General features: G+C 39.5%; 1 protein-coding gene across 2 annotated transcripts in view; it reads right to left on the bottom strand.

Moving 5' to 3' along the window:
- Positions 1–21,984, bottom strand: part of OSBPL6 (oxysterol binding protein like 6) — a 566,805-nt gene that overhangs the window by 122,203 nt on the left and 422,618 nt on the right. For both annotated transcript variants that reach the window (XM_069225427.1, XM_069225425.1), the window contains one exon: positions 19,482–19,545. In XM_069225427.1, the coding sequence (XP_069081528.1) occupies positions 19,482–19,545 (64 nt within the window). The remainder of the gene's footprint in view (positions 1–19,481; positions 19,546–21,984) is intronic.

The raw sequence follows: 21,984 nt of genomic DNA, 5'->3' as shown, positions 1-21,984 counted from the left end.
TGAGTAGTGCACATCCCAAACCAGCAGATCAGAAGCATTGGATGTGTTTACTACCTGTTACTCAAAAGTGACATCATCTCAAACTCAGGATAATGAGCAAAGGCACTTGAAACTTTCACCAGTAAATTCCTGTCAAGAAAGTAGCTTCTGTAGTCTTTCTCAGCTACAAGAAATGCCCCTTTAAGGAAATGCTAATCAGATGCTAGTAGCTGACTCTGGCTTCAGAGTATCAGTGAGGGTCAGCTGCTGGAATTCGTAGAGTAAAAATTATGGTTTTAAAAAGAAACATGTTTCTTATAAAAACAATGCATCAGCTAAGGGAAAGGAGGGAGGTCATTCCGGCCAGGATACCCATCCGCGCTGTATGCCATTTCACTGCGCACTTCAGCCTTGTCTCTGCAACCAACCAAGGAGACAGCGGGCTGACCCCTGTTTTCAGGTATTTGGGTGGGTGCTCCTCACATGGACTAAGTAAAGGCAGATTGGGATATCACTCCTATGTTTTTGTGGGAAGTTAGGGATTATGTAGGATTCCTATACACATGTTTATTCCAATATGCTTGGGTTGTTTATTTCCTTTTAACTGATCGCAACAATCCTAATCTTGTTATGTTTCGTTGCCCTAATAATTGCAGCTCGTATATTTTATCGTAGGTTGCAGTCTTTCCAATAAAGGTACTGAAAACCATCCTGCATCTTTTCTTTGGCCCATGTGTGTATGAGACCTATGCTAATGAGATAAAGGGATGAGATTTGTCGACTACGACTTCCCTGAGAGGTCATCGAGTGTCATGCATGAGGCTGCCACAAATCACCTTTACTTCCTTAGGTTTGAGAGAGGTGCTGCTAGCTAGCCAAAAGAGTTGGGCCAACAGCTGCCAAGATGGTGTGAGACTGACTCAGTTACCCACAAGGGGTAGTGCTGTCGCCCCAACTCCAGCAGTCTTGTTCCAATAACAAGTGACAGACAACATGGCACAGCCAACGTTGGTAAGACACTAATTATACAGGTCCCCTGAGTATCTCTGTCTCAGACAGGCTAAAGGCACCCTAAGTACCAATATACAGAGGCATCCATGGTCTTAGGGAAAATCCTCCTCAGCTGAATAGGGAACACCTATCTAGGCTGTAGGTTGTTCAAGCTTGAACCTTAAAAGATGCCTTCATTGGTGTTCCAAACTCTGATCCCTATCTTTTGATACAGCACAACCAGTAAATATCCCAGAAAACTGTAGACAACCTGTCACGCAGTTTGTTTTAGCTAATGGACTAACAAATGAGGACAGGGATCTTACATTCCTCATGGAAGCTCATGACATGTACAGCACAGAGACTTTTTACACCTGGATCACCTTTCCAGCAATAAATGCAGGCTCAAATACATTTCACACATACAGGATAGCAAAACGTACCACAACAATACAGAACATACCAATATTTAGAAATATCTTTATATTGTCAAGAACACCAAGAATGGTTCAATGGCGCCCTCCCACATTTAATACAACCTGTTAGATTAGGTCCTTTAAGTAATGACAGACCAACGTGGACAACATTGGCCACATATACACCACATCCCAACGTGCAGGCTATGCAAGTCACTGAAGTACGCACATTATATAATGAGCTAGTAGCAATATATAAACGCTTAATATGATTTGTAATGGGTACCTTAAACACCGCCTCATCAAGGGCTGCTCTAGCTATCAACAAACTGGCCGTTACAGGGATAAATCCACAAACAGTCCATTTAATAATGGAAAAGCACCCACTGAGTGAGAGAAAAATCCGTTCTGGGAGGCGCAAAAAAAACAAATAAGCTGGAAGCAGTGTTTCTCCCATATGGGACTCCAAGATAAACATAGAATCCTCACAATGTCCTTGTCATTTGGAATGGTTCCCTCAATAGAGGATTGTGTCACAGTGTTTGCCACAATATATACCGCTACGCATGGTACACTGACACTTACAAATTTACCAGAAGTGTTAAAACAAATTCAGAATGAACAATGGGCGGCACCGGCCCTGGATTTGTGGATGAAACAGATTTGCAGTTTTGACACAGTATCCTCAATAATTTTAAGTAATATTGAGGGGAAGCAGCAGCACTGACAATTCATCAGTGGCTCAGGGAGGTTCCTCAACTGGATCGGGAGCGCCAGCTACCAAAGATTATTTGGAAAAGTATACTAGAGTAGGTCAGGATAGTTTGGGGGCCAGACCAACTAAACCTCAATACAGAGAACTTCCACCAACGAGGGTACTAAGCAAGCACATTAGAGTTCTAAAAAATGCTGGGATAAACAAAATCAAAATAAAGATAAACAAAGCCAAAGGCGAGAATCTCCACCACCAGAGTCCTCAGAGAAACAATACGATCTTAAAAATAGGGAAACTTTGAAAACTCCTGATAGATACCAACTTACTGACAATCGCCCATCTCATGCCTTCCAGGACACATTGGATAAACGGAGTGAAAGAGGAGGGCGGTTAGAACACCAAAGCGACTACGTGAAGCAGAAAAGGGACCCACAATGTTCTTCAGAAACTTTCACAAAAAAGAGAAACTACCACAGCACAATTCTCAATTTAAAGAGAAAAAGGTGGCAGCAATATCGATATGGGCAGTGACTTAGCGTGGTAGAGGTGACAATATATCGCCACAGTCTTATAGATCTTCTGGATATGACACCAACTAATGACTTCCTTGAAGTCAGAATGACGGACAGGTACGTCTCTCCATCCAATAGGGTTTCCAAATTAAATATTCAGATTGAAGGAGACATAGAGCGCACTATTAAAGTTATCTTCTGGAGAAGATTAACACAAAATTATGACATTTTATTGGCAGAATAATATTGGCCATGCAAATTTGCCCATGCGCTCCGACAAGGGGAAGATGTAATTTTGCCTCCTTTCTCGGTCCTAGTTCCAGACATGGAAAAGAAAGCCTATGCCGCAGATTGGGCATTAACACAGGCTCCTGAACTTTATTGCAACCATGTAGGCTGGGATAAAGATTCCCCCCACCATGGTATACCAATTAGATCAACACCACAGATTCAGCCTCAATACCCAATTAAAAATGAAGCTAAAGCACCAGTGAGAAAAATCCTCACACAACTTGAGTACCAGGGAGTAGTCGAACCCTGCATCTCTGCAATGAATAACCCGTTATTACTGGTAGCAAAACCTGACCATTCATATAGAATAGTTTTAGATTACAGACATTTTAAGTTACACACGCACGTTTGCAATACAAAACACACACAGCTCAGCACTTATTAGCAATGTAGTGTGTAAAAAATATAAAACAACCTTTATTAATTCCAGCAGTTTCTTCTGCCAGAATTTAGTGCCTGAAAGTCAGGACTTAAGTGCCTTGAGCGCTTTTTGCTCAGAAAAAAGGTTTTGTCATTTGCCTCAAGGGTATAAGAACAGACCTGGGTTGTTCTCTGCTCATGTAACATCAATATTACATAATAATATTGATGTCAGGAGTTGTCTTATATGGATGACATCTATCTCACAGATGACAACCTCAATGTACATGTAACCCAGGCAGACCACATTGTTTTAGGATTCGCTTCCCAAGTCTATAAATTCAATTTCAAAAAACCAAAATTGCTTTTCTTAGTGTACTATTCCTAGGATACAAATTTTCTCATGAGAGCAAGAGCTTAGCCTTGCTCCTTCTAGAAAAATGAGCTCAGCTTCAATCTCCAAACACCATCAAGAAACTACAATTGTTACTGGGTTTCTTCAATTTTGGCAGAACATACATTCCTGACTATGCACAACACATAAAACCTCTTTATGATCAAATTCATCCAGACTTTTCAAGCAAACGTTGGACACCAGAACACACACACATTCTTAGAGCAGTACAACAAGATATGCTAAAAAACCAACATTAACACACACGTCATAACAAAACAAATTTGGGCATCAGAATAATTTCTGGTGCCACTGGGTTCACCTACATCACATTTAGTTAGGGTGACACGGTGCCCATAGCATACAAATCACATTTGTACTGTAATGCAGAACAACATTTTGCAACAACAGAAAAAGATACTGACTGCTGTACAGATGGTTGCCATTAAGGAGCAGAGACTTGACCAAGTAAAACACATTATTGTTGTTATCCTAGTGCCTGCCCTCGAGGCTGTCACCAAAGCCAGCAATCCAAATGTTAAGGCCTTTCATTCATGTTGGATTCAACGGGCAACCTATCTCACTGCTACTGATGTTGATTATGTTTTTGACCCTAAATTGCAGACCCAAGAATTCCTTCAATATGAACTTGAGTACCCCATGCTGTCTAACATCTTGCCCCTCGATCAAGACCGGATAATCGTTTACACAGTTGGTTCAGCACAACCAGCTGTAGGTACTAAACACCAATACTCGGCCGCTTGCGCAGCTATCAGTGGGGTAATGAGGCATGGTATATTCCACTGTCAGCATTGCTACATGCAGACTCTATGGGACTGCACAGCACAACTTACAGAGGTCAAGGCTCAAATTCTGGCACTGGAACATACGGATCCTGAACAGTCTACACTGATTGTGTGTGGTTCGTACTACTGTGTCCAGTACTATGATGATTATTTACATCATTGGTGCCTAAACAGGTTAGAGACTCAAAAGGGAACACAATCAAACACAAAAACCTATCGGGAGAGTTGCAGATCTTAAGGACAGACTATCAAAAGCTCATGTAGTTCACACATTGGGCCATCAACTCGTAGGAGAACATGTTATAGGGAACCTTTTGGCAGACGAAGCTGCCAAATCTGCAGTAGCTATGGCGTCTGTTGCTGCAATTACTCATTCTCACATGAGACTGGATAGTGAGACATTGGCTGCTGTGAAAGCTTCAGCTGATGGCAAGCCTTTACCAAAGGCATACCCTGCAAAATATTCCTACCACCTCAGTGTCCAAAATATTGCAGTTGCACCCATCTCTGGGGTAGGGGACTGTGTGATCCCCAACGATGATCAGAAATCACATCTCATTAAAGCAGCACGTGTTGCTTCTGCTCATGCTGGTGTATCGGCTACCATCTCCCTATTGCAAAAAAACTTTTGGTGGCCAGATCTGTACAAACCAACTAAACAGTATCTCCTTTGTTGTGACATCTGTCAACATTTTGTTAAATCCACATGGGGTTTCAGAGCAAGCTGACCAGATCTTATTAGAACACAGCTCAACACTCATGTATCATTAAACCATATACTGTGGGTAAACTGTGGCAACAGTGGTTACGTTCTTCCACATTAGCAGTGGTCGAAGAACACCTTAAATCTCCTTTCAGAAGATGCCGACTTACAAGATTTCTTGTAAGGTCCTAGAAAGCCATGCTCAAAATGTTTTTATATGCCATATTTAATGAGATCAAATGTCCACCGCAGACACCCCTCCTAGAGTCCAGCAAACCGTTACAATGTGTCTATCTTGGTCATTACAGTCCTTTACAACTTTACGGTGCATACAAATACATCTTAGTTTCTGTAGATTCATGCTTCAGATTTTTGTGGGTATGGCTAAAATGATCGGCTGATGCCCGAACTGTTATTAAAGATTTGCACGTCTTCATCAAGACATATGCAGTTAGAACATTCCACTCGGACCAGGAACCTGCCTTTGACTGACGGGCATTCAGGGACATCCTGGGAATGATGGTTGTTCAAATTCATTACTCCTCACCATATCATCCTGAGGGAAATTCGGTTGTGGAGAGAAATAACCAAGACTTAAAGCAATCCTTAACTGCGTGGGTATTAGGTTCTGGTTGTAGCTGGCTTCATCACCTACATGGGATCCAAACAGCACTAAATAATCTGCCCAGAAAGACCTTGGGAAGACGTACCCCTTATAAGGCCCTATTTGGGATACCTATGTATATCCCAGATCTTGATGGCCCTGGCGTAGTGGCAGAAGAAACACATTTTCACATTAATGAACGTATCGCTGTTTTACAGGAAATACAACAATTCCGCAATGAAAATTCATCTGCATATGCTGCCACCTTGGGAATGAGGGATTTGCCAACAACAGCTACCGAATGGATTCCCAAAGTTGGGGATCTAGTACAAGAAAAGATTGCTGTGAAAAGGGAGTCTGGGCCATCATATAGAGCACCGGTTCCAGTCCTGGGAATACACTGTACCATAATTGTCATTTTACCACCGTAGACTCGTTCTAAAGAAAATCGCTTTGTTTCAATTGACAACGTCAAATTGCACCATGTGACTGATCCTGCACAGTAGAGCACAAGAATTCCTGGCTAATTCCCTAGCCTCCCTCACTACCCAACAGGATATACCTCTACAAGCACTAAACAATGCTTCTGCAAGTACGAATGCTACAATTCTCTCCAATCTTAGGGAGGGCGGAGAATAAACTTTCGTTACTTCCTGTCACCACTTCACCAACAACAAACATCCAAAACATAGATCTCTACTATTCCAATTCAACACAAATGGATGATATTGTTGCCTTTTTACTGTAGCAGAAATTCCATCTGCAGTATGGCTAATACACGGGGAAAATAATCTGCCCATTTCAACATTCCAGTTTACCAAGTGTTTAAAACATTTTGCAGTTGGCAGATCTGAGCGGTTAGGGGACAGCTACATCCACGAGCTGTGGGAGTTACGTTTTCATTACAAATGTCTAAACGGCGAAACAGAGGTCTTTCCTAGGGGAAGTGAATTTGAGACTACTGTTAGTCATTCTATGATTTGTAAAGAACAACAAAGACGGCAACACTGACTAACAAGTGAATGCACATTCCTCTCGTTTTTCATGCATGTAATATACAATCCTGGTGCTCATACACTAAAGTACACTGTTGCCAAAATGTACATGCTGGAATCTCCACAGAAAAAACAGTAGGTCTAAAGAATCAAAGAAATAGTGGAGCACACCATAATTGCCTATGTAACATATATAGTTCAAAACAATCAAAACCTATGGGAAAAGTAATAGATCCCTTTTTTTTGTTAAAAACAATTAACATGGGTGATATGGGTGTTCATTCTCCTTTCCAAATATATATCGCTACAGTTATATACAAAACTTAATTTATTCATAAATATATACACAAACTAAATGTACAACCCAATATAAACATGTAACAAAAAAGAAAATTGCCAAACACTACATATACACAAAGACAATGCATTCAAATTACATAAACCAACAAAACACTGTATGTAACAATATTCTCAGATGATCCGACTTAGAGAAGAATGGGCCAAAAGATATACACTTCGGCCCATATGCTAGGGCTTCAGCCGACATGTGTTTTGTCCTAACACAGACTTTTTCAAGGCTGATACAATACAAAACATCATATTACTTAATTACTTCCATGATTCATGATATATCTCTAAACTATATACATATTTAAAAATCAACAAAGACACATTAAATTAAAAAAGACACACTAATGGTCTTAACCATACAAAGAGAAAACTACCAATATTCACTACATCATCATACCTACATGATGTATATGAAGTGAATTAAAACCTAAAATGTGTTAAAACACCCATAGTACGAAGAAAAAGTGAACTTAGGAAAGCAAACCATGCACAAGATGTGAATTAACCATATTCAGAAATTGAGAGAGCAAGTCTTTCGCAGTGTATTGACCAGTATATCCCCAAGAATCACAAGAGTATCTGTGACAAAGATCCCATACACATAAGTACCTTATTCACAAATATTGTCATCAGTTCAAAAATCGAAGACTAAAAAGAAACAGAAAATATTAAGTCCGACACGTAAAAATCATACATAATTGCCCCAATTAGTTAGAGAAACTGTGGTTAATGAATTAGAGCATTCTATTACATCAGAAGAATCAGAGGGGACTAGTGCATTAAGTGACAATGGAAGTATAGTTTCCAACGGAGATCATGTGGCCTTAACAAGTTTTTTACGGGAGGCCAAAAGGTACAGATTAGGAAACAAGAGACATTTATACAAGCAGCCAGTCCCAAACCAAAGAAAAGAATATTCAGGGGCAAAAGGAGAAGGAGATGTTGAGGGACAGTCAGACACATGGGTACAAACCAGGGAGGTTATTACAACTTTGGAGGAGGTGTTAATCCATCCCAAATGTGACAGATATACCACCAGCCGTATTACGAGTTCCATAGGATATAATGGACTCGTAATACAGCTGGTGGTATATCCGTCACTTTAGGGACGGATTAACACCTTCTCCAAAGTTGCAATAACCCCCCAGGGCTGCCAGGACAGGATTTAGAACAACTAACAGCTATATGTCTGCAAAATGGAAATGTTACTGATGATTTGCAGCAAAATAACAATATTTCCATTGTCATTTTGTCTAATGTTGTATTTACAGATAAACAAATAAACTTATTGGGTAAAGGGCTAGGATTTTGTGTTTCTAGCTACTGCAATATGACACAAGTACACATAGATTTGTCCAAATTCTTGCGACAATTGAAACTTAAAAAATACTTTTCAGAGAAGGAGAATACACAACATATACAAACATTAAAAACAGTATCAAGCACCTATACAATAAGATATATTTTGGATATTCAACTTTTACTTACTTTGGAGGATATGGACAAGAGTGTTTTTGACAGACAACAGTTGTTGGATGACCTAAAAGTCATTCAAGACCTAACCCTAGATAATGGATTTAAACCTAAATCTCTATTTATTCCTAGTCTACTGGGTAACAATGTTATAGACACCTTTGGGAGACTAGTTAAGGAGGAACTCAATAAGTTGGAAACAAAGATCAGGAAGGGTGGATTTCGTATGTCACACAATATTACTTTGAAACAGAAATTGTCTTTAAAAGAACTTTGTGAGAACCAGAATATAGTTGTTAAGGAGGCGGACAAGGGAGGCAATATAGTAATCTTGAACAGATCTTACTACATCAAGGAAATTGATAGGTAACTGACTGATTGTACGTCATATATAAAATTGAAAGAAAATCCAATTAATAAGATTGTTGATAATTTGGAAACTTTGCTACTGCTATGGCAGGATCAAGGTTTGATCTCAGATTTGGAATTTAGATACAGCCCTGTGTATACATGCATTTCCCAAACTACACAAGAGTAGGACATCGTCACCTGGCAGACCTATTATATCCGGGATTGGGGCACCTATTGAAAGGCTTTCTGAATTCATTGACAGTTACTTACAACCTATTGTTAAGAATATACCCTCTTATTTACAAGACACAAAAGATGTCCTCATGAAATTGGAGGACATAGTATGGGTACCAGAAATTACTTGGGTTACAATGGATGTCTCTTCCTTATATACCTGCATACCCAAAGACAAAGGTTTGGAAGCTGTACGTTATTTTCTCTCTAGTAAATTGGCATCTCATTTGGAACACACAGGGATGCTACTACAAATGATCGATTTCACACTGGAGAATAATGTATTCACACATGAGGGAGAGTGGTTTCAACAAGCACAAGGAGTAGTGATGGGTTCGCGATTCTCGCCATCCTATGCAAACCTATATATGGGTCTTTTTGAGGCAACCCACATTTGGCAAAAAGGTCCCCACCATTTGACTGAACACATCTTTTTTTTGGAGGAGGTATATTGATGGTTTGGACGGATTCTGAACAGCTATTGTTGGAATTTTATAATTACATCAATATAAACAATTTCAACATACAAATGACATACGAGTACAGTCAGACCAGTGTATGCTTCTCGGATCTAGAAATATTTACCAAAGGTAGTAAAGTTCATACAAAAGTCTATCGTAAACCAACAGCATGTAATACATTACTACATGCCGAAAGTGCTCATCCTAGGAATCACATATCAGCCATCCCTTTTGGCGAGATGATTAGACTGAAAATGAACTGTAATGAATTGGATACATGTGAGACTGAATTAGACTGTTTGGAAAATAGATTTTTACAAAGAGGATATCCAAAGCCTATTGTAGGGGAAGCAAGAAAAAAGATCAATCAAACATCTAGAGTATCCTTGCTCAGGAAACATAGCAAATCTAAAGTCAAATCATCTTATAAAGCTGTGTGTTTTTGTACTTCCTATAGCCAAAATAGTGAAAACATATATTGTATTTTATGTAAACATTGGAAAATCTTGCAGATTGACTGTACCCTTTCAGAGATAATACCTTTGAAACCTAAAATGATCCACATGAGGAGAAAAACATTAGTATTTTGGTCTGTAGAAGTTTTCTAACCCCTATTAAGGAAAGTAGATTCACGTGGCTCTCAGAAAAAATCAATAGTTTTTATGAATGCGGTCACTGCAACGTGTGCAATATAGCACTACATAAGACGCTTGAATTCAGCTTTAATGGGAGTAACACATACAAAATTGGAACCTTCATTAACTGCAATACAAAATACACTGTATACATATTGGAATGCAAATGTGGTCAAATATATGTAGGTAGTACCATCAGGCCTCTTAAAGAGCGCATTCAGGAGCATATACGCTCACTAAGAAACAATGATGCGACATCTCCGGTGGTACGACACATTGGCAAAATGCATCTTATCTCAGAGTTCCCAGTAATAAAGTTCATGGGTATTAGTCAGACTCCAGCTAATCCCAGGGTTGGGAATAGGACTTTGGAACTGAGAAGAAATGAAGGTAAATGGATAATCAGACTAAGAACCATAGAACTTGGGATGAACTTGGATGATGAAATTTATCAATTTTTGTAAATACATGAGTATTTCATGTATTGAGAAAATGTTCTATACTAGTATTGGTAAGGTGTTTGCATGTTTTTCTATTGGTGTGGTACTTACAACTGTCATCTAATGACATTGCTAATTGCATGTGTATGTTTACGTATGTTCAGAATATAATAGACATCAATTTATAACTCTTGCATATTCTCATAAATGAGTGGATGCAAGACTTAATTCACACTTTTTCTATTTCTCTTCTTAAGTGACTGAAATTCACACATTAGAGAGTTCATTGTCTGAAATATGCCTTAAGAGAAATGTGGGCTGTATAGGGCTGGCACAATCTACGAGGATTTTTTGCCTTATTGAATATGGTAATTGTACTTTTATTGGACATACTGTTCTTGAATGTGGGCATATTGGAATAAGTATATTTTAACTGGTGTAGATATAATTTAGGGTTGGAGTCATGCAGCTGGTATAAGGTAAACAAAATCAATCTCTACCTGAATTGCTGTAAATATTGATATGGTCCCCGCGTTTGTAATTAGAAATGGTTCAAATGTACAACTAATGCAATATAAATCATGGTCTAAGATAGGTTAACTCTACATCAGTTTTTTTTCGGTTTGTGCCATTTCTATAATATGTTTACTAGATAGGTCTGAGTACCTTTCTAGCTTTGTAAAATTTGACGTTTTTTGTGAGAAGTTGATTAGGCAGTTTGAAGGTACGGCTGATCGGCAGATGTACTAGCTTGGCCGCCGCTTCCATGCTGCTTTTGTGCAAAGTGATAATCAAATTATCTTAGACACATTGGAAAGCTCTATATTATATTCATTAGAATTATTTGATTCTAATGGATGAATTGTATGTGGCGATACTGGTTAACATTAGGGAATTGAGTTTACAAATGCAAGTTCAGTCTGTTCCGGTATCATCAAGATGCCCGCCGCATTTACGTTCGTGTAAACTAGCAGTTTACTCTTGATGGTTGTTGGTGGCATCGTTTCTCTTTCTTTTTAAATATCAATATGGCCGCCGTTTTTTACGATCAACAATATAGGGCTGCACCATTGGACGGGCTGAGGTTGTACCAATAGAGCATGACTCTATTTAAATGCGTTTGTCGCACGTCACCCGGGTTTGCAAAGGTGTACGATAACTTACGACTTTGGATCTCAGAGGGAGGCCGCAATATACAGGTATAGCATATTTATAAATTTGATGATTCGTTTGCTTTTCTAACTGCTATATATAAATCTACTGGGTATATACCAGGTTTTCTTGACCAAAATGAGCTTATGGTCTCATTAGATACATGTTTTAATCGCATATGTGCATTACTAGGCAAATAATGACTAATGTAGACATATATTCCGATATAGGGAGTATGTAAGGGATGGCATGGTAATATAAATTATAAAAACAGTGAAATCTTATTGTCTTGCATAGTAAGATTTAGACTTGATACAACTAAAAAGGAACAAGCAATGTTCAAGAAAATATTGGCAGTTTAATTGTGAGTTACGTTTCACAATATTAAGAGTTAGAGCAATTTCGTTTTTAGATGTAGAAGGGGTTCCTTTGTTGCTGTTTCTGTCCACAAGGTCGACGCTGACATTATTATATGCCAGTTCTTTCGTCAAGATTTGGAAGATTCGATTATAAGGACTTTTGAAGCTTGATTTGGCCAGTTGTGAATACTCCGATATAATAGTAGTGGATATACTTTATAAGGTTGGTAGGAGAGTGCTCATTGGTTACACTTAGGGGCAATTATATAAGATTTTTACGTGTCAGACTTAATATTTTCTCTGTTTCTTTTTAGTCTCCGATTTTTGAACTGATGACAATATTTGTGTATAAGGTACTTATGTGTATGGGATCTTTGTCACAGATACTCTTGTGATTATTGGGGATATACTGGTCAATACACTGCGAAAGACTTACTCTCTCAATTTCTGAATATGGTTAACTCACATCTTGTGCATGGTTTGCTTTCCTAAGTTTACTCTTTCTTCGCACTGTGGGTGCATGGGTGTTTTAACACATTTTAGGTTTTAATTCACTTCATATACATCATGTAGGTATGATGCTATAGTGAATATTGGTAGTTTTCTCTTTGTATGGTTAAGACCATTAGTGTGTCTCTGTTTAATTTAATGTGTCTTCGTTGATTTTTAAATATGTATTTAGTTTAGAGATATATCATGAATCATGAAAGTAATTAAGTAATATGATGTTTTGTATTATAATTTATCAGGCTTGAAAAAGTCTGTTAGGACAAAACACGTGTCGGCTGAAGCCTTAGCGTATGGGCTGAAGTGTACATCTTTTGGCCCATTCTTCTCTAAGTCGGATCATCTGAGAATATTGTTACATACAGTGTTTTGTTGGTTTATGTAATTTGAATGCATTGTCTTTGTGTATATGTATTGTTTGTTAATTTTCTTTTTTGTTACATGTTTATATTGGGTTGTACATTTAGCTTGTGTATATATTTATGAATAAATTAAGTTTTGTATATAACTGTTGCGATTTATATTTGGAAAGGAGAATGAACACCCATATTAATAGTTTTTAACAAAAAAAAGGGGATCTATTACTTTTCCCATAGGTTTTGATTGTTTTGAACGACCGTATTTATCGGCGTATAACACGCACCAGCGTATAACACGCACCTCATTTTAAGAAGGAAATTTCAGGGAAAAAAAACTTACATTTCAAATAAAGAACTTTGAAGCAAAATAAGGGTAGCTCAGAACTTTTTTTTATTAATAATATTAACACTTATAAGGTAAATAACGTAAAATGACAGTAAAAGCAACTGTTTTAACAAAGAAACTTGGATATTATATGTTTTTTACAAAAGTTTACTCAGAAATCGCTGCTATCTGGGAAACCAAGAAACTCATCATCTTCACTGCTATCTTCAATATCTTCGAACTGAACACTGCTGCTTTCACTGCTACTGTCTTCATAAATCAGCTTGTCTTCTTCACCATCCAAAGCATTGCTTATGCCACATTTCTTAAAAGATTTGATAATAATATCTTCTTTAACTGAGTCCCACAAAGTCTTTATCCACTGACACACTTTTGAAATGCCAGGTCTTTTTATTCTCCCAGAACTTGTACTTTCATGTTGGCTTTCATCACACATGTATTTATTCCATTCTTCACGCATGAAGGCTTTGAAGGGCTTGTTAATGGAAACATCCAATGGCTGCAATTGTGATGTAAGTCCTCCTGGAATGACTGCTACTTCTGTTTTGCACATTTGAAATTCTTTCTTTGTTGGTTCTGTAAGATGAGATCTGAATGAGTCCAGTACTAACAAGGATGGTTTCTTTAACAAAGCACCTGGGCGCTTCTCCCACACATTTCTGATCCAAAGCCTCATGCCTTCTTCGTCCATCCAACCTTTGGGATGAACATGCACCTGTATGCCACTTGGAATCTTCTCCTTAGGAAATGTTTTCCTTTTAAAAATGACCAATGGTGGCAGCTTGTTTCCGTCTGCAGTGACAGCAAGGACCACAGTATAACGATTTTTTTCATGCCCTGAAGTTTTAATTGTTACTGTCTTGGCACCTTTTGCTTCAACAGTTTTATTTGAAGGAACATCAAAAGTGAGTGGTACTTCGTCCATGTTGCCGATTTGACCAATTTCAAAATTTTGTCTCTTCCTTTGTTTGATAATAAATTTATGAAAATGTATTATCTTCTCTTCATAATCTTCTGACATACGCTGGGCAATCCTGGTTCTTGTTCGCATCCGAAGCTCATGCCTCTTCATAAATCTTTGGCACCATGATGCTGTCCCTTTGAAATCTTGTATTTGCAACTCTTTGCTGATTTTCACTGCTTGAATGATGATCATTTTTGTTGATAATGCAATGCCCGCTTTTCTATGATTGAGTACAAATTCCTTCACCCGTTCTTCTAATTTTGGCCATTTAGCAATACCGCTGCGAAAATTGCATTTTGTTTTTGATAATGTCTTGAGTTTTTCTTCCATTTTTCGCCACTCTCGTATTGTGCATTCTGTTGGTGACTCTCCAAAATGCCTTTCTGCAGCCCTATTTCCATGTTGTTTGGCATATTCCACAACCTTTAACTTGAAACCAGCTGTATATGCTGCACGCTTTTGCTTTGATTCCATTAGGGATACCGTAGTAGGGAAATACCGTAAGTAATGAATGCACGTATGATAGTGCAGAGTTCAGCGTCGGAATGTCAGGATGAGTCACACTGCAGTGGTATACTTTTTACCTAAGTTTAAATTAAAAAAGAGTAAGGTAGTATCAGGGGTGTGTAAATTTACCGGTACTCTTGTTATATCTGTGTGTTGTAGGATGGCTATGTGTAGTGTGTATTGTAGGATGGCTTTGTTAGCATGTGTTTGTATGGTATAGTAAAATTAAGGATGGGCTCGGACGTATTCAGATTGAGCCCCCAGGAAGCCAATCATAGGTAGTGAGGCATTTCCCAAACGTCAGCTTCACATACACACACTACCTATGATTGATAGGGTGCAGTGTCGGCTTCCTGGCGGGCTCAATGCAAACACGCCCATCGCCTGAAAGGGGGAGTGGGGTAAAAAGACAGGGATGGGGTCCTGTGTGTCTCTTAGCTCCCATTCCCCGTCAGGTAGTGTTTCTTTACTCCCCCCCCTTCGGGCAGATTTCTTTTGCCATTCTGGTCCCCTTAAGTGCCGGTTCACATTAGTGAGAGTACAGCGATCGCATGTAATTCGGATCGCACTGCTCCTAAAATTACCGTACATGCGATCTCATGTGCGGTGCAAATTTCAGCCATACAGTTTGTATGGCTGAATTTGCACCGCATCCGCACTGAACACGCACATGACCCTTTTTTTAACCTGCAGCAGAATCGGATTGCATAGTGGTTTACACTAGTGCGATCCAATTCTGTGCGAACTTGCAGATCGCACTGCGATATGCGATCTCAACTGGGGGTGTCGTTAACTTTTAATTACGGTAACATCCCCTGCGTATCACATATGGCAGTGTGAACTGCCAGAGGTGCGGATGCGATGCAGGAACAAGCTGCATATTCGCAGCGTTCCTGCATCGCACAAGTGTGAACCGGCACTTAAGGTCCATGCACACTGATGCCTTTGCAGGGAGGGGGGCCTGTCAGGGGATGGGAGCTAAGAGACACACACTAGCTGACAGCCCCCCCAAAGGCAGCAGTGTGCACTGATTTTAAAGTGAACCGGATTATCAAAAGAAGTCTGCCAGGGGGGAGCAAAGAAGCACTGCCTGGTAGGGAGACAGACACTAGCCATCAGCAGTGTTTCTTTGCTCCCCCCCCCCGGCGGACTTCTTTTGATACTCTGGTGCCCTTTAAAATCAATGCACACTGCAGGGAGGGGGGTCAGCTAGTGTATGTAGTAGTTTCTTGCTCCCCCTTGCTCTGTCAGGCAGTATCTAATCTTTGTGTGCAATATCGTACTTGTCACATTCTTGAAATTCCTTACCGTAAATGCCATTCCCTAAATGCCTGTACCTCAGTGAAACTCTCGCTGAGTAACTCTCGCGAGCAATGCAGAGCCGTTGCCGTGGTTACGCTCCTACGGCCGCGAGATTTAATGGTGTGACGTATCCCCTGTAGCAGAAAGGAGGAAGGCTGCACTGGAGGTCTGTAATGCTGCGCCATTCAAGAAGAATTCCACTTGCTTACATTATGTGACACATTCCAGTGTAGCAGAGGAAGGCTGCTGGGGACTGCAATGTGCGCCGATGACATCTATTCGCGCCGCTATGCGGTATGTACTATGGGTCCTTAACATTATATCGGCGTATAACACGCACACATCATTTGCCCCCTATTTTCAGGGAGAAAAAGTGCGTGTTATACGCCGATAAATACAGTATATACGGTACATAGGCAATTATGGTGTGCTCCACTATTTCTTTGATTCTTTATCCTATGATTTTTAAGCAGGTGTCCTTGTATGGCACTTGTATTGCAGCAATAGCTAGCATGGCTTGCTATCTGAAGGGTAATCCCGTGACTTTGATTAGCCTAGTATTTTAGAAACCTTCAAATGGAAGTTATGTGATGCTGAATGAGGAAGGCTGTTGCGGAATGAAGCCTTGAATTGCCTACGTGATTTCGTTTTCCCAAATTCTAACTTGCTGAGGCCATGTGTTATTCTCCCCACACAAGAGATAAAAGTACCAGAAATGTGGCTGCACACTGCTACTTCAAATGTATATTTTGACAAGTTGAGCAGAATAAAGGCGGTACTGGTTCAAAATCATGTGGCTCTGACATCAGCCAGAGAGACCTAAGACCTCCAGCTAGAAAGGTCTTCAGCAGTGATACAATCCTTATTAATACAAACTTCCCAAAACATTTTGGAGATTTGGTGAGCAGGATTTTCAACGCATCTTATGCTGTGGGGACTTTCCACTTTTGTTTAAGTTTGTCGGCTCTGTATTTGTTAGAACCTTCCAGACCGTATTTGGAGTGATACCTAGAGCCATCCAATCAAATCTTCTCGAGTGCCTTTGGTGGATTCCCAATCACTTTAATTTGGCTTTAATTGAAGGTATCTTGCTGTTCCTACTTTTGACACACAATGGCTGTCCAATCTCAGCAAAGCAGAGTGATGGAGTTCCAGTCAGCCTATCTGTGTTGTGATCGCATTATGCAGTACTTCTGAGCTTCACTGCTGGAGGAGCTTGAACTGAATTGGTCATTTCAACCAATACTGACCTGTGTGCAGCCAATTTTCCACCAAAGGTGTGTCTTGCTGTGCAGGTTGTGCCTTCTTTGGACAAGGATCTGTTAATGTTCTCGATGACGGTTAATTCACGGACATGCCCATTGAGACTACAGTTGATATGCGAGGCATCCTGAGCCTCTACTTGTGGATCTCCTGACTCATTCTACATCTGGCACTGTGAGGAATGTGGCCACATCAGCTTGTCCTACGGCTGAGGCATCTGCACATGCATGCTCCATGGATCCTTCAACTAATGTGTTGTTCAACTTATCGCTGCCGAAGTGGAGTCCTTTCTGCTTCTTTCACCATTTATGACAGTGGAAATTTCATGCAGGACCATGATTATTGCTGAAATTTGATCATTGGCATTAATGTTCCGGACACTAAATTGTCCTTTGAATTGGTCAGTCTGTTGGCCTGCCGTGCTTGTCAACTTAGACATTTTTATCTCTGTTATGTATATTTTAATATGCTTTTAGTTTTAGAGCATTATAGTTTCAGTTGTGAACTTGCACTCTTGTCCCAACAATGGGGGCGTGGGGTGATGTGGGTTCGTTTTTCCACCTTGCTTGGGCACATATATTTTAGCTTAGCTTAGTCCTGCGGCCTGTGCTCTTTTACCCATATATATGCTCTAACTTCATTTATTCATTTGAGCTCAGCCTTCTTTTCAGGAGCGATGTTTTATTTTTCAAATCAGCTGCAACTCTGTGATTCTGCGTTATTTTGTTGCACAGCCTTTCACCATGTACTTCTGCCCAAGGCTGATAAGAACAGCACTTGGTAATCCATCTAGTACTGTCGCCACAAGAATATGTAAACAGTCCAAAACTTAGGCACAAGCCCACATCAGGCCTATTTCACAGAACAAAAACATGTTTCTTATAAAAAACATTGTACAGACCAAGTAAAAGGAGGGATGTCATCCAGGATCCCCATCCACACTGTATGCCATTTCACTGCTGACCTCAGCCTTGTCTCTGCAACCAACCAAAGAGACGGCGGGCAGGCCCCTGTTTTCAGATAATGGGGGTGAGTGCTTCTTCCATGGACTATATATGGGCAGAATGGGTTAACATTGCTATGCTCTTGCGGGACGTTAGGGGTTAGGTAGGATTCCTATCTGCATGTTTATTCCTATATGCTTTGGTTGTTTATTTTCTTCTCCCTGAATGCAACAATACTAATATTGTTATGTCTCATTGCCCTAATAATTGGAGCTTATATATTTTATCGTAGATTGCAGGCTTTTCAATAAATGTATTGAAAACCATCCTGCATCTTTTCTTTGGCCTGTGTCTGTGTATGAGACCTATACTGGTGAGAGAAAGGGGTGAGATTTGTTGATCATGACTTCTCTGAGAGATCATCAAGTGTCATGCAGGCTGCCACAGATCACTTTTATTTCCTCAGGTTTGGGTGAGGTGCTGTGAGCTAGCTGAAAGGGTTGGGTCGACATCTGCCAAGACAGTGTGGCACTGAATCCAGCAGTCTTGTGACAATAACAAGAGTCCTACGACAATCTCCTTCATATACCCTGACAAGGTTGTAAATGTTTTCACTGGTTCAGAATTGAAGACAGAAATATGACAGTGGACTATGTAATGACACAGTAGAGATCACTTTTAAAAGGTAAGCTGCGGGCTCATGTATATCATCGATTTGAATCACAAGCAATGCTGATAGTATTGTATGAGACTTCCTCATCGCTATTATGTTGCATTTTATGGTACTCTCTCTTGATCTTATCATTAATACTAGAATACACAAGTGCATCCTACTGGTATACGATCGTAGATATTCAGAAAGATTTTAAGTATTTATGCCCTATGAAGCTCCAATAAGGAGTGCAAACATTTAACCTATAGGTATACAACACAACAAACCCAATACCAACAGATCATAGGTGGAGCATGTGTCTTAGAGAGACTAGAATGAACACATTAAAATTTAGACTTAAATGTACAGAAATATCAAATTACTCAACTAGTATTATTCCGAATCAACATAAATACCTTGCCAGAACACAAAATTCTTCGAATCACAGTGACAGGCAGAAATGGGAGGGTGGTGGCTGACCTGCAAAATTAAAAAAAAAACGAGGTCACTGATATTACAGTTCTTTGAAACATGGTTTAATAAACACGGTTCTTTAAAAATTAAAAAAACAAAAGAAAAGAGAAAAGTGCTTGAAAGAATATTCAACATCATTCAACTCACCCACAATCAAGAAAGGCTTACGTTTGTAATAAACAATAGTAGCTAAAACTCTGAGTATGCTCCCTTTCTTATTAAAAAAAGTGTTTAGGGAAAGTTGAGAAAAGTGTTCCAAATGAATGCATATAGACATTTGTCAAGGGGCAGAACCATGTCTAGAATGAAAAATCATACCATTGCCCTTTCATACAATTACCAAGCAATTAATGATGTATTAAGCAATCTGTGTTCTTTCCTTTTTAAAACACAAACACAGATGACTGACTGAGAATGAGACCATGGTATCAAGTCAAGAAGATACTACTAGATCATTATTACATATATATATATACATATATATATATATGTGTGTGTGTGTATATATATATATATATATAATAATATGTATATATATATATATATAGATAATTATATGTATGGAAAATGTCACTTACCCAGTGTACATCTGTTCGTGGCATTAGTCGCTGCAGATTCACATGCTGTGCACATCCCGCCATCTGGTGTTGGGCTCGGAGTGTTACAAGTTGTTTTTCTTCGAAGAAGTCTTTTCGAGTCACGAGACCGAGGGACTCCTCCCCTTTCGATTCCATTGCGCATGGGCGTCGATTCCATCTTAGATTGTTTTCCCCGCAGAGGGTGAGGTAGGAGTTGTGTATGCTAGTAATAGTGCCCATGCAATGGAGTGAATGCGTATGTACATAATAAAGTTTCAAGTAATCTATTTACAAATGTACAAATGTTTAAGATCTACTTCTAAACGGCTACAGGCTCCCGGGGAGGCGGGTGGGCGCATGTGAATCTGCAGCGACTAATGCCACGAACAGATGTACACTGGGTAAGTGACATTTTCCGTTCGATGGCATGTGTAGCTGCAGATACACATGCTGTGCATAGACTAGTAAGCAGTTATCTCCCCAAAAGCGGTGGCTCAGCCTGTAGGAGTTGAAGTAGTTTGGAATAATGTTCTTAGTACAGCTTGACCTACTGTTGCTTGTTGTGCAGTTAACACATCTACACAGTAGTGCTTGGTAAATGTATGAGGCGTAGACCATGTCGCTGCCTTACATATTTCGTTCATTGGAATATTTCCTAGAAAGGCCATGGTAGCACCTTTCTTTCTGGTTGAGTGTGCCTTTGGTGTAATAGGCAGTTCTCTTTTGGCTTTAAGATAGCAGGTTTGAATGCACCTAACTATCCATCTAGCAATGCCTTGTTTTGAAATTGGATTTCCTGTATGAGGTTTTTGAAAGGCAATAAATAGTTGTTTTGTCTTTCGAATTAGTTTTGTTCTGTCAATGTAGTACATTAGTGCTCTCTTGATGTCTAATGTATGTAGTGCTCTTTCAGCTACAGAATCTGGCTGTGGGAAGAACACTGGTAATTCTACCGTTTGATTCAAGTGGAAAGGTGAGATTACTTTTGGTAAAAATTTGGGATTTGTTCGTAGAACAACTTTATTTTTGTGTATTTGAATAAATGGTTCTTGAATGGTAAACGCTTGAATTTCACTCACTCTTCTTAGAGATGTGATGGCAATTAAAAATGCAACTTTCCACGTTAAGTATTGCATTTCACAAGAGTGCATGGGCTCAAAAGGTGGGCCCATGAGTCGTGTTAAGACAATGTTGAGGTTCCATGAAGGAACTGGTGGCGTTCTTGGTGGTATAATTCTCTTTAGGCCTTCCATAAACGCTTTTATGACTGGTATCCTAAATAATGAAGTTGAGTGCGTAATTTGCAGGTAAGCTGAAATTGCAGCAAGATGTATTTTTATGGAAGAGAAAGCTAGTTTTGCTTTTTGCAGATGTAGTAAGTATCCTACTATATCTTTTGTAGATGCGTGTAAGGGTTGAATTTGATTATTATGGCAGTAATAGACAAATCTTTTCCATTTATTTGCATAACAGTGTCTAGTGGTAGGCTTTCTAGCCTGTTTTAGGACCTCCATACATTCTTGTGTGAGGTGTAAGTGTCCGAATTCTAGGATTTCAGGAGCCAAATTGCTAGATTCAGTGATGCTGGATTTGGATGCCTGATCTGTTGTTTGTGTTGTGTTAACAGATCTGGTCTGTTTGGTAGTTTGACATGAGGTACTACTGACAGGTCTAGTAGTGTGGTGTACCAAGGTTGCTTTGCCCGTGTTGGTGCTATTAGTATGAGTTTGAGTTTGTTTTGACTCAACTTGTTTACTAGATATGGAAGGAGTGGGAGAGGGGGAAAAGCGTAAGCAAATATCCCTGACCAATTCATCCATAGCGCATTGCCCTGAGACTGATGTTGTGGGTACCTGGATGCGAAGTT

The sequence above is a fragment of the Pleurodeles waltl genome, chromosome 3_1 (assembly GCF_031143425.1).
Source record: "Pleurodeles waltl isolate 20211129_DDA chromosome 3_1, aPleWal1.hap1.20221129, whole genome shotgun sequence".
NCBI lineage: Eukaryota > Metazoa > Chordata > Amphibia > Caudata > Salamandridae > Pleurodeles > Pleurodeles waltl.
The sequence above is the reverse complement of the archived record's forward strand: the minus strand, read 5'-3'. Positions and strand labels throughout refer to the sequence as shown.